The 14,222-nt window shown below is 40.2% G+C and overlaps 1 protein-coding gene and 1 long non-coding RNA gene across 3 annotated transcripts; one reads left to right on the top strand and one right to left on the bottom strand.

The window, feature by feature from the left end:
* Positions 1 to 460: 460 nt before the first annotated feature.
* LOC5516947 (chondroadherin) lies at positions 461 to 10,376 on the bottom strand. Of its 2 annotated transcripts, XM_048720279.1 has the most exons (15): positions 9,956 to 10,376; positions 9,117 to 9,188; positions 8,019 to 8,090; positions 6,852 to 6,923; positions 6,664 to 6,735; positions 6,026 to 6,097; positions 5,843 to 5,911; positions 5,256 to 5,330; positions 5,112 to 5,183; positions 4,411 to 4,494; positions 3,997 to 4,154; positions 3,556 to 3,921; positions 2,846 to 3,259; positions 2,247 to 2,382; positions 461 to 766 (listed from the first exon to the last, which is right to left on the bottom strand). In XM_048720279.1, the coding sequence occupies exons 1-15, from the start codon at positions 10,150 to 10,152 to the stop codon at positions 727 to 729; spliced, it is 1,971 nt and encodes a 656-aa protein (XP_048576236.1). In that variant the 5' UTR covers positions 10,153 to 10,376; the 3' UTR covers positions 461 to 726. The 2 variants fall into 2 exon arrangements, with proteins under 2 accessions (XP_048576236.1, XP_048576237.1); XM_048720280.1 differs by lacking the exon at positions 2,846 to 3,259 and having other exon boundaries at positions 9,956 to 10,360.
* Positions 10,377 to 10,967: 591 nt separating this feature from the next.
* LOC125557434 lies at positions 10,968 to 11,583 on the top strand. Its single transcript, XR_007305268.1, has 2 exons — positions 10,968 to 11,084; positions 11,257 to 11,583. It is a non-coding gene; the product is annotated as an uncharacterized LOC125557434 (long non-coding RNA).
* The last annotated feature ends 2,639 nt before the right edge of the window (positions 11,584 to 14,222 follow it).

Raw genomic sequence — 14,222 nt, 5'->3', positions numbered from 1 at the left:
CGATCGAAGCGAGAGATTTTTCAAGCGAAGCGAGAGTTTTACGAGCGAAGCGAGAATTACAACGAGCGAAGCGGAAGTGGGCCGCCAGCCCATTTGAACCCCCGCCCCTAGCATGCTGGGAAAAGCGGATATTCAGCCTCTGGAACCCAGGGTAAAGTTACTCTTGTTGCTGCTATTTTGCCGCCAAAAACTGGAGAGCGCTCGAGTTGAAACCTAAAACGCCACGTGATACGTCGCGTAAGTCGCCTATTCGTGATTTCACTAATCCCTTCTCTCCCCCTCCCCTCCCCTATTCTTCCCCACCCCCCCCCCCCCCACCACCACCACCACCACCCTCTTCCCCTAAGTGTCGTATTGTCAAACATACGTCCTGTAAAATATTCTCTTTCCAATTCCTCTAGCTGCATTTGATGCTCATTTAAGTGGGTTTACTATCCGTGGAATTCTATTAAGACGTGAATTTGCACCGGCCATTTTATAAAAGGGTCCACTGTCATCTCTTACATTCCTTCCCATTTGACTCTTTTCGATCAGGCGCAGTTGTTACCCGCATTGGTTTGACCGTTATGGCCCAATTCCTCTAATACGGTCAGATGGCCTCTACCCAAGGCGACTGTTTTAGTGCTGTTCCCTTGCTCACCCTCAACATTACGGTCAGATGGCTATTAGCCGAAGCGACTTCTTGAGTGATGTTCTGTTCCTCTACCCCACTATTACGGGCAGGTGTTATATTACTCCGCTTACTCGATCGTACCTTGCATCGAGGCTGAAATAAGAAATTTGGAATATCACATGGCCTGATTTTACAGAAACTCCCGAACCTTGCTTGCTATGGGCCTGATACAACACTACATAAACTTTCCTTACCACATAACCCTCTATGGCCTCACAACACTATCACACAACACCTCAAATCATCTCACAATGGAACACTACACTGCACCTCACCTCACAACACCACACTACACCACACCTCACAACACCTCAAATCATTCCACCACACGACACTACACTACAGCTCACCACACCTCACAACACAACAGTACACCTCACAACACCACACCACACTACACCACACTACACCTCACAGACAACACTATACCACACCTTACAACACCACAATACACCTCACAACACTACACTGAGATATCTTCCCTCCCTCCCCTCGGTGTATTTAATGTGACATGTTACAAAACCCACAAGTAAAATATCACGTGACTTGTCACAGCACCTACAAGTAAAAAATCAGGTGACTTGTTACATAACACCTATAAGTAAAAAATCACGTGACATGTCCACACCACACTACACCTCGCAACACCACACCTCACCTCACAACACCACACAACACCTCACAACACCACACTACACCTCACCTCACAACATACACTACACATCACCACACCACACTACACCTCACAACACCACACCACACAACACCACAATACACCTCACCCACCTCACAACACCACACAACACCTCACAACACCACACTACACCTCACCTCACAACAAACACCACACAACACGTCACAACACCACACCTCACCTCACAACACCCACTAAACATCACCATATCACACTACAGCTCACCTCACAACGCCACACTACTCAAACCTCAAAACACAACATTACACCTCACAACACTACACTACACCTCACCACACCTCACAACACCACACTTCACCTATCGTCACCTAATCACACAACACTACACCTCGCATCACCTTCTATCACCTTACCTAATCACACACCCCATCACACCCCATCACACAACACCACACATTTCGCCTCACCTCACCCCATCACACCACACCACACCACACCTCATCACACAACACCACACCTCGCCCTACATTACACAACATCACGCCATACATTACATCATATAATGGCACACCTCATCGCACAACACAACATCACACACCTTACATCCACAACAACACATCTACCTCATCGCATCACATGGCACACCTCACCTTACATCACCTTGCCTCATTACACAGCTCCAGACATCACTTTACACAACACCACATCTCACCTTACATCGTCTCGCCTTACATCACCTTACCTTACATCACCTCATTTTACAGCACCACACGCCACCTAACATCAGCTCAACTCATTAACCAGTACCACACACCACCTAACATCACCTCACCGCATCACACAAAACCACACCTCACTACATCACCGTACAACACCTCATATATTTCTGTACACATCACTTCATCCCACAACACTTACGTTTTGTTACGCCTGACGACTTTCTTCTTGAAGCAGTACATAGCAAAGCAGATGAGTGCCGCGAGAACCCCGGCCGTCACGCACGTTGCCAATACTATGGTCTCCTTCTCATCCAAGACCTTGGTATCGGCCTTACCTGAGGCATTAGTGTAAAGTTAGGAATGGCGTGGTCAGGGAAAGGGACTGGTGGATTGTAAGAGGCTCGAATGCCCTAGCCTTGACACAATCGTCCAAAACCTTAGCATCGACTCACATGGCATACAAGTAAAGTTAATGACTATGCTGCCAAGCAACAATGTCACCAGTTTACTTCGGGTCGATAACGTAATAATCCCCGATGATTTTTTCAAAATTGTAAAAGCAGCGTGTATATTGGAAGTTTCTTTAAGGATATGACTGGTAATTTAGAGCGGATGGCCTGTTAAATAGCGCGGATTCTAATAGATTATTTTGTCTCTTGTCGGCTGAGGTTTCCGTCGGCAATCCGGAAGAAAACTGGTGCGATTGCCGTTTTTATCCAAGTGAGAGACCAGTGTGAAATTAAAGAAAGAAATTATCGTTTAGCTTCAGAAGAAAGTGTTAAAAAGAATAAGGATCACCTTTTTCATGAGTCGTGGGACTGGGTGTCATAGCTGTCGGAGCAAGCGAGGCAGACAAGGTAGCTCTTGTAGATGAAGGAGATGGCGTTACAAGCACAATATCATTAGTAGTAGATAAAAGAAACGACATTAGGCACGAGTTTGTCGCCACTGATATCGGAGATGGCCGAATCCCGGACGAAACCCGATGGATCTCCGATCTACTTGGAATTTCTTCCGACGTCACCCTAATGCTCTCGGAATAAAGTTCTGATTTTGTTGGCGTCGATGTAGTAATTTGCGAAAACACGACTGTCTGTCGAAGGGTTTCTGACAGCATTGTTATGCCTAATGTCGGGGCCGACGAGGGCCGAAGGGCTTCCGTAGTTTGTACGATCTTTACCGATGGTGACGTCATCAGCAGTGTTAGCGTTACTAGCAGAGATAGGCGTTAGCTTGTTAGCTTGTTACGAAAATAATAATAATGCTTTAAAATTATTCTAATTTAAAATCCTTAACATTTCGGACCCATCCTCTCGGACAAATAATATTTCATAGCATTCTATGAAAAATGATTATTAATTTAAATTATATAATTAATAAATTGTATGTAATAAATTGTATGATTTTTTTATATTATATATAAAGCTGTTCGCAAATCAACAAAATAAATAGCGTTGTCTATGGAGCATGCGCGATGAAAACCCACAGGACGATACTCGACAACACACCTGGGATTTGCGGAGACCCTTCGGTCGAGCTCGTGACCGACTCGGAATGACTCGTGTAATTCACGTGAACGCTCGTCACAACTTCGGAAGTGCTTGGCTGTTGCGAAGGTGACACGGAGTCTATTGTCGGCGACGACTCAGTCGTAGTCGACATAGTTCTCACTTCCGTTTGTATGACTTCCGTTACCGTTGTCGGGTTTCCTGTGGATGTTTGCGCATGCGCTGTGGTGCTGGGTAGCCCGGATGTAGTTTGCATAATTGTGGGGGTTTTAGAGGTTGTCGGTTCAGTGGTTGCTGTTGATGTTGTTGTTGATGTAAACGTAGTTGTTGTTGCTGGAATTGTAGCTGTTGTTGGCATTGGTGTTGCTGTAAAAAAACGAATTGAAAATATGAGTGCCCACTGGAATGTAAAGGAGGGATAAATAATATTGTGAGACGTACCTATGTTATTAAAGTCGTAGTCTATGACTCTATGTCGGCTGTTGTCATAGTTACGGCACATGACGTCATTCATGTCTTTGATGACGTTACTAGTCTTGGTGTAATTTTGGAGCCATTGAAGCTCACGGATACAGATGAATGGGTTCCCTGACAGATAGCTGTCGAAATTGACCAATGAAAGCGATTTGTTACAAAATAAGCGGCATCAATATTGCGTTGAGGTATTATATAAGTGAGGAGAGGGGGTATACGCAATGTCATCCCTAAGAAATTTTCCCAAAAATGACATCCAGTGAAATACAAATGAAACTCCTCTAACCTTGGAAACCCATCTCACATTTTCCCTAATATTAGAAAGTAGAAAAAGCCCTAATTATAGTTGGGAAGTAGCTAATTGATCGCATGTTTACTTACATTTTCCCGCCATATGCTTTCACCTTGTCAAAAAAGACTTGAGTACGCGGCGAAAGTGTTGTCATACTGTTATTATCCAACCGTCTGAAACACACGCAAAACATATTTAGCCATGAGAGATGATATTCATAAAAAGACAGTAATATCTCTTTACAATTAGAAAGGCCCCCAGCTCATACGCGCATAAAAATAAAACAAGATGGTAGGACACTTTTCTGTTGTTAGGAATCGGTTGTTACGTTGAATGTGTGGCAATGAATAAATTATAATATGCTGGTAAATAGCGCAAAAACAAGTGCGCGCAATCAAGTTTTTCTGTTGCGTAGAGAGTGAAAGATGTCATAAGATTATCGTGGTTCAATCGTAAAAAAAAGGCGACAACATTATGTAGCATTCCTAGGACTTTTCGTGTTTGCACATGGTTGTATTATGTTTCGTCGTGTTGACGATGTTATCACCCTGGTCCAAAAATACGGTCCAAGATTACCATAGTAGAACACTAAAAGACAAACAAATGTGCGTGGGGACGGTTGTGGGGGTGCGTGGGGGAGGGAGGGGTAGGGAGGGAGGAGTGACTCCGCCCCTAACCCCCCCCCCCCCCCTCCGGAGCCCATGGTACAGTAATACTTTGGAGACACAACAAAGCGTTATCTATACGAGCCCTTAATTCGCAGGTGCAGAGATTGATCGAGAGAACTTACAATTCTAGTAAGAACGTCATGTTGATTAACTGTTCCAATGGAAAGGTTTCGATTCTATTGCTGCTCAGTTTTCTAAAACAAGACAAGAAAATGTATGGTAGGCAATAGTCACCAAAATAAGGAATCGAAATAAGTTTTACTCACAGATACATCAGAGTTGAAGACATTGACGAGAACGCCAGCTCATCTATCGAACTGATCGCGTTATGCTCTAGAAAGCTGGAAGATTAAAGATTAAAGCTGAGTACTATATACAGCATATGATGACGACGACGACGACGAAGACGATGATGATGATGATGAGTGTGGTAACGAGTGGTTGTGATATTTTGATGATGATAATGATAAGACGGTTAAATTGGTAGTGATTGTGATGATGAAGAGGATAATGGTGATGACGATTAAATTGGTAGTGTTGGTGATGATGATGGAATATGATAATGATGACGGTTAAATTGGTAGTGTTGTTGATGATGATGAATAGGATAATGCTGATGATGATTAAAGTGTTGTTGATGATGATGACAATTAAAGTGGTGGCGTTGGTTGTGGTGACGATGATGATTAAGATGATCAAGATGATGATGATGATGAGATGAGAATGATGATGATGATGATGATGATGATGATGAAGATGATGATGATGATGATGATGAGGATGATGAGGATGATAATGACGTTTGAAAATGACGTTTGAAGTGGTGTTGATAGCATTCACAGTATTTACTCACATAACTTGCAATCTTCTGTTCTTGAGTAATTTACTACTAATCGAGGTGATTCTATTATTGCTTGCATAACTACAGATAGAAAATAACAATTTTAAGACTTAATCAAAATGCAAAATCAATCGTTCTATGTCATACAACTTTTGCGGTATCAATCGTAATTTGACACTGCAAAATAGCACTTACAGTCCGGTGATTTTCGTGTTATTCCCCAACATGTCTTCCGGCAGTTCTTGAAGATAATTATCATTAACATTGCTGTTGAACAGTAATAAATATTAATTTTACTGTTTACAAACGCCGATAATTTCCAACAGGTAAATCGCCTTCTGGCTCCCGTAATTCAAAATACAGTGGAACCCCGTTAATACGGACATCCTCGGGACTTTTATAAGTGTCCGTATTATCGAGGTGTCCGTATTGAGCGGGCTGCCCTAAAAGACATCAAAAATGCATTTTAAACACTCAGAATGCATGCTATAGCAACACAACATGTTTGATATTGAAATTTTAATCTTTAAAATTTGTGAATTACATTTGGATAAAGTATTTCTGCGAACTAATGACATTTTCCGGTTATTTCTTTACTAGTCAAATTCATAGGGTTATTTTTTTTAAACAACAACAAAAAAACAGGATAATTACTTCTTTCCTCAATCGTCCTTGCGACGCTTTAACTTAATTATTCTAACTAAATTAGTTATATTGTAATTTAAAAAGGTTCTGATATATGATACATAAAATTATTTTTTATATTCCATAAAGTGATCTCCCTATAATTTATAGCTAAATAGCAACACAAACAAAAGCAATTAGATACTTACAGTGCTTGTAAATTTGGTAAATCTGCTAATAAATATCTTGGTAAACTGTGAAGTTTATTATTTGACAATACCCTGTGAATGACAAAAGTAGAAATATTGCATATCGTGTCACGTTGATGATGAAATTCCTGTTTACATTGATTTGCAATTATCACACAAAATGTACTCATAGTCTAAAATCTACTCACAACGTTGTTAGGGACTTCAACCCTTTAAATGCATTCACGCTTATTCTTTTTATACCATTTTCGGGGAGCCTCCTGAAAAAGGAAAATGGATAAAAATCCGTTTAGAAATGTTTCAATAATTGCGTACTCGGGACCTATGAAGGAAAAGAAAAGGAAAGGGAAGAAATAAATAGAATGAGAAGAAGAGGAAATGGCCTCGATGTTTAATTGCTCTGGATTGATTGTTTTGTTGGGGTTCAATTCTACTGTCACGCATTTGCATCTAGGAGATTTTTCTTTTTTGGATTTTAATGACCCTTTGGCGCTTCGTGAACTCCACACTTTCCCTCGCTTTAGATTGGGATTTCGGTGGGAGTGTTCGTTATGTAAAAAGTTCCCTGCTAAATGAGGACCTTAATTTCATTGATTGAATAATTTGAAATAAGGATTTGGCGGGGGGGGATTAGGTTATTCATCGAGTTATATAGAGGCTCGTTATACAGTGGAACCTGGATTTTACAATAACCTTTAATTTTAGGATAACGTTCCTTTCTCCCGGCGGAAATACAGTGAAATGTATAAGAAATTACCTCGATCTAACGATATTGGATGCAACGATATTCTCGATTTTACGATACGAATCTGTTTTCCCAAGCGTAATTTCTACCTGTCTATCAACAAAGAGAGAGAAACTCAAATCACCGCCAACGTATAGTACAGTTAACGATTTTTTGACTTGACAGATCTTTAAATGAAGATTTACAGTCTCACAGAAAGTAACTGTACAGTCTTACACAGAGTAGAGTTACCATATTTTTATTTTGTAAAAGTTGATAATCAAACCTACTTCGCTACAGCGATATTTTCGATGGATTTTCCTTTATATCGTAAAATCGAGGACCTGTATGCAACGATACCTCGATTTTACGATACATTTTCTTTCTCCCGAGGCATATCGTAAAATCCAGGTTCCACTGTATAAGGATTCCAATGTAAAAACAAAAACAAGAAGACAAAAAATAGGAGGGCTCGGTGAATGTCTTTATTTAAAGACTCAAAATGTTATTGCCATGGCAACTGGATTTGGGATGCATTATAATGGGGGTGTGAAATGGGTGTGGGAAGGGTGTGGTACGTTTTCTGGGGGGGGTGGATTTGTTGGGTAAAGAAGGTAAATATTGTACTTACAGTTCAGTTAACTTTGTTAATCCTCGAAAGACTCCGTCTGTTATATTTTCTATTTGATTATTTGAAATTTCACTGAAATCAAGAGCAACCATATTCATTTGCCAGTGCTTATGTGGCGGTACTTCCAAAAGGAAGAGTCAAATTTCAAAGACAGCGCAAAATCCCCAAATTCCTCTAATCCTGTCCACAACCATTCAGTAAATAGACCGGGGGCTGGAATGCAAACATGACAATGATTGACACTTGTGAATGAAAGACACCGTAACAATATTGAAGTCATTCATGAGCGGTTCCTAACCCTATCAGATCAAGATCGGGTGTGTATGACTAATTTTCAATGTTATGAAGCGAACATGCCAATATTTTATCATTGGTAAAGTAAAGAAAAGTATTTTACACTGCTATCATCGACATTGTCATTGAGAATCTCTCTGATCAAGAGGAACGAATTCTTGTCCTGCCTGTTCTTCTCTGTTTAATAAAGTCGACTTCCAATGAATTCTAAGGTGCCGTGCGTCTTTTCGTTAGAAAATTATCCTTTCTTCACAGCATTCACAGTTTGAGATCTAGCGAAACAATGCACACCTTTTTTTGTTTTATACCGCAACACAAGAGAAGACGCGTGCCCGATTTTAGAAATGTTTATATACTTCGCTAGAAAGATAATGTTCTAGGAAAAAAAATAGCAAAAATTCTAGGCGAGGCTCTCTGTGAAGCTTGTCATGACATGACATCACTAGTTTTAAATTAATGAATAATACTACTGAAGAGCTATAAAGCCGAACAAGACCACAAGCTGTCATTTCTAATTTATCGCAGAAGACTTGAGATGTATTTAATCAAGTATATTTTCCGTTCCTTCCATTGACCCATAAAAAACGGCAATATTTCCTTTAATACCACCCAAGGAACTTCCTTTTTCTACGTGTTGGCAGTAATTTCCATCATAAAGCATGAGGAAAATACGAAATTCTCGCACGTTCCTCGTTTGTGTGTGAGGTGCTTTCGAGACAATATGTATTGAAGTAAAAAGTTAACGACCTATTCAAATATGGTGAAAAAAGAACCTCTTTATTCTATTAAAAAGAGATGACTCACATTATTTCCAGATTAGGTAACTGCTGGAAAGCGTTTTCCACTAGATTGAAGATCTGAGTTCTTGAGAAATATCTGTAAAAGATAAAGATATTGATGTTATCTGTGTTCATCAAGCACTTTCCCTTTTTTATAACACTCACTTTAGAGGACAGAAAAAAAACTCTGTGGAAATAGAAGGGAAAGTTTTTGATAAGTTCAAGTATTGTATGTTTTAAGGAGAGGTTTTTAGAGTTGTTTTGGTTTTATGTGTGCAGCGAAGCTTTTCTGATGAAGCCATGTCACGACTTTTTGAGAAGGCACTTTGCCCTACGCACGAAATTGCTGAAACAAACAAGCGGGAACAGAAACTAGCAAATTTCGTGTACAATTGCTTGATTTTTTAATAATCTGTCAAATGTTTGCTTTGTGCAGTTTATTTGAATGCCTTTGGCGAATTTGAGCATTCTTTAGGGCCTACCAGAGCGCATAAAAGCACCGACAAGTAAACAAATAAAGAGAATAAATTCAAAGGCCGACTACAAAGATCACCAAAGAGGTTGAAACGAATTTAATAGAAATTAGATTTGTGAATGATATACCCTCAGTAAGAAACCCAGAATTAAAGTATCCTTTTCTTATGTCATTCTTTAAATAGTTTTGAATCCTTTGATGGATTTGGGTATCCGATTTAACCTGTCTTTGATAACAGAAATCAATTCAGAATGAGGGGTGGATGATTGACTCTGAGTGAAAATCAGTTTGTAAATTCGCACCGATAATCAGCTGTAAATGTCAACATAATAGAAATCGCTGATATCGAATAACCAGTTAGGCAATCACAGAAGAATTGTACAACTTACAGTTCTGTTGTTTCCACCGGTATATCATTCGGCAACACAGTAAAGTTAGCTCGACTACATTCAATGTATTTGACAAGACTTCTTTCACCGCACTGACATACGCTAGGACAACAAGCGCCTAGTTTCACTCTCAGTGATACGACCAATAAAATTTGTACAACGTTCCTAAGATTCAGCAGTGTTTTTTCCCAAGCCATTTTTTGATGAGCTCTGTTAAAATCGAAGCGGCTCTGTGTGTAAACAGATGTGTGATATAATGACAGCCTTGACACTGGATCGGTGGCAGTATTGCTCCAGCCATGCGCATTGAGTGTGCGAATCGTAATAACCCGAGGCGATGCCTCACAATAGAAACCAACACAGGGCGGTGGGAAACGGAAATACCTCGAGTGTCTAGACGATTTGAGACATCCGAGAAAAATAATCAGAATGTTTGAATGCATAACGACCACGACAACAAAATGTCGTCAACGCTTTTTTTTTTCTATGTATTGGTAGGCAATGATCGATTAGGGAGGCAATGACATTTCGCATGGATTTGCGGTTCGACTTTGCGATCTGCGACAAACGATTGGGACGTACATCAGGTCTTATTTGAAGAATTGAAGCTTCAAGTTTCCCACAATCGTAGTAGTACATATCCAGAGCTTGCTTTCATAGTCAAATCGAACCGCAAAACAGAGTATTATGCGCAAGCGCGCCCATGAAATCGAACCAGCCTTTCCTAAAAATAGAGAAACACAAGTCTACGCATGTTTATGGTCGTATTACATAAAAGTTCACTCAGCTCTTGCGTATTAGCAGCACTTATGCTCTTGAAAAAAATCATGTGGGTGACCACAAAATCAAGCATCTAGGACTTCTTTTTCGTGACTTTGTTTGATAGGTATTGTAGACAGAATGCTTGGAAAATACAGAGGCGTCGTATTCACCCGAGGGGGGGGGGGGGACAGCAAGCAATGGGCACTTGTGGCCTTTCTGTGGTGTCATAAAACGCTTGTTTCCAGACTCCTTACAAAATGGAAGACAAGACGAAGGGCTAGTATCCCTGTAAGTTTTTTTTAGAATGCTCAAGGATGATTTCTACGACATAAAAATCAAGAAAACAGTTGGATTGAGCCTCCAAATGGTATGTTATTTCTTTAAGATGCAAAGAGACTGACAATTGGATGGATTGGATCGATCGATTTTAAAATGTAGCATCTTTGCAATTTTCAGGCAAACCGATTACACTTTTGGTGTAGTGCGTGGGCTTGGATCTCACAAATAATACAAGTAATAAGTAGGTTTCTTTACGACAGGAATAGCGGCGGAAAAGGGCAAATTCTAAAGTCGGCGGAAACGGAGGAAGGAAGGTGAAAGAACCTCGGCCTGATCAATCGATAACTCGGTCGTCGAACTACATCGAACCTTACTCGCTTCATTGATGCGATAGACAATCGAACACACTCTGACGTTTGCGTTCTGTAATTGAAATTTTTTTATCGAACCATATATCAATCGGTTTACAAGCCCGTACGGATTTTTTTCAGGTGCGAATTTCAAAGTAGGTAAATAATAGAGTGACTAAAAATAGAAATTCCACAGAATTTCTCTTATAGATTTTAATAAAACGTCCTCTAAGTGTCGACCAAGGTCTGATGTTCAATATCCGATAGCTTATTTATTAAAAATTTCCCTGTAGCGAACAGCACTTCGCGAATAGTAAATTCAACGGGTTCACCGTTCCGTTGCCATAGAAACAGCAATTTAAACAAATGTTACATTTTTATAAAGTTCATCCCTAGCTACATGGCATGGCCAAATAGTTTGATGATCCGATCCCTGTAGCAGAAGATACGAGTTGTGATTGACAGGATGGTTGGGCATTCGGGAAATTGTATCGAATCTCAGTTTCGTCACAATTTTAAAATGCATAATTAAATATCGTATAAAGCAATCGATTGGCATTTTGTTCGGCAGAAAACATAGAAAAGCAAGCATTTTGATCAGTAACTCAAAGTCTCGGTGGTAGTAATCAAAAAGACCAATCGAACAAAATATCCCCGCCCCCTCACTTTTCTGAGTGGATGTGACTTTTACACGATCGCGCGTTTAAAATGTACCTAAATATGTATCAAGCGTTACAAAAAATCGATTGCTTTATACGATATTTAATTATGCATTTTTAAATTGTGACGTTAGGCTAGGAATAAGAGCCGGCGACCACAAAAGAATGACCTCGATACAAAATACCAATCTCAATAAACTATCAAAATAATGATACTTTCTCAAAATTTTGGGCTAAACGGAAACAGAGGGCAAAAATGTATCGGATCTATTTATGCCCGGAGGGGGTAAAGCAATGAAAGAAAAAAAGTGCGTCAAATTGTGTAGGCGGTCGATTTGTTGGCTTATTGCGAGGGGCTTTGGGGATTAAAACACACAAGCTGTTATACCGCGAACTGCCTCCGTCCTCGCTATTCAAGGGTATTTAACTCTTACATTATTTTGGTGTCAAAAGCGACACCAAAAGGGGTGGAGTTAAAACCTAAAAATTTATGTAAATTTACTTCTCGACAGTTGAAAACGGTTGCATCAAAATTTAAAAAGTCGCATATCTGATATCTTGCTTTTTATTAGTCAATGAGCAATAAAAGGAATTCTTGGCCTTATATTCTAAACATTTTTCATTATGTCGGTCCAATGTTTTTGCGGCCTCTCGCCAAACGGCGAAGGCTCGAAAAGAGTTATTTCTGGTACGGGCTCTCACGGCAAAACAGGAAAAAAATGGCTAGCATAAAGCTATATCCTTAACCCTAAACCATCTTTAGGTAGGAAAATAGTTTTAAAGTACGCATGTACAATAACTTTAACACGATAAATCAATGAAACAAACAAAATACAGGAAGGCAAACAAGCGGAAACGTGGATCAGCGGTTTCGCTCATTGAACCGGCAAGCATAAAGCATGATGTCACATCAGAAGCGAGCTATTATCCTTCTACCTGTTTTTAGGTTGTTTCGTTCTAAGACAAGGATCTTATTCGGCAGGTGTGCTTCTCGACCGTACAAAGGATGGCCTTTTTCAACACCCACTCAATCCGTGACCACAAAGCGGCGTCATCTCGCGGCCTAGTTCTAATTCCTGATAAAGTTCCGAATTGTTTTCCGTCGGAGATGAATTCATAACGTTTAACTTCAATTTCCGATTAGTACTTGGAGCGTTTCGCACTCATTTATCTTAACCGCAAAGAATTAAAGATGGTTTTAGTTGCTTATCTCGGATGATCGGCTCCTATGGAGGGGCCACTAACTTTTGTGACAAAACATTAATGGAGATTGTTTTGTGCAAACTCGAGTTTTGACAGGTTCCTCCTATAAATCGTTGATTCATTTGCCGCGCTCGCCGTGATCGTTATCTTTTTATGCCTCGTGTGGATTCACCTGAAACACTTCGTGAGATAATTCATGACAATTGAAATTCTTCTGTAGAATGCTTTCTCGGCTTTAATGTTTTTTCCTAGTTTAGAAAAGATTTTTTTATGGAGGGGGATCACCATGATCTGAGCCGAGTGCACAAATTGTGGCACTGGGTTAAACGGGTCAAGTAATTAGATCGTCAGAAGGGCGGGGGGTGGAGTTTCGTGGAAAAGCGCTCTGTACAGGATAAATCAACACGGATAACTGGCCAAACGAACTCAATAGACGTTTTGGTACAAAAGGACACTAACAACTACAAACGAAGTTTGTGTGATTCCAGTGAAGAACCCCCTCCTACCCTCCTACCCAGAGGTCCCCGCACTACCTGTATTTTCACCTCCTTAAATTGGCGTCCATAAAGTACTTGTATGAGGAAAAAAATGATTTTTCTTTCTGGAATTGGCACTGAAAGCCAAGGGGGGTATTGACAAATATTCTGCTTGGGAACATAATTGATGGTTAAACGACAGATCTGTCACTGGACTTCTGCGAAACGTCGCAGACTCGGCACTTTTAAAACAAAAGCGGAATGCCTAGGGCAAAGGGAATAACGAAAGTCAAAGTTATTTTGTAGTGCGCATACGTGATTAAGGAACACGCAATTTGAATGGTTCGTGGCACTTGGGCATACAAGTACACCATTCCTTAGGAGACAAGCATTAGCTTATTTCTAAGCTTGTATTTTCGATGAAAAACATAGGATATTGGGGGAAATCAGCGCTGATAACACCAAACCATCTCCCTCGGAGCCTCCGGGGCTAGAAATGTTTGCACTTATCGATTTTCGCCGTGTGTATTGTTTTTTC

Source organism: Nematostella vectensis, chromosome 12, assembly GCF_932526225.1.
Source record: "Nematostella vectensis chromosome 12, jaNemVect1.1, whole genome shotgun sequence".
Lineage (NCBI taxonomy): Eukaryota > Metazoa > Cnidaria > Anthozoa > Actiniaria > Edwardsiidae > Nematostella > Nematostella vectensis.
The sequence above is the reverse complement of the archived record's forward strand: the minus strand, read 5'-3'. Positions and strand labels throughout refer to the sequence as shown.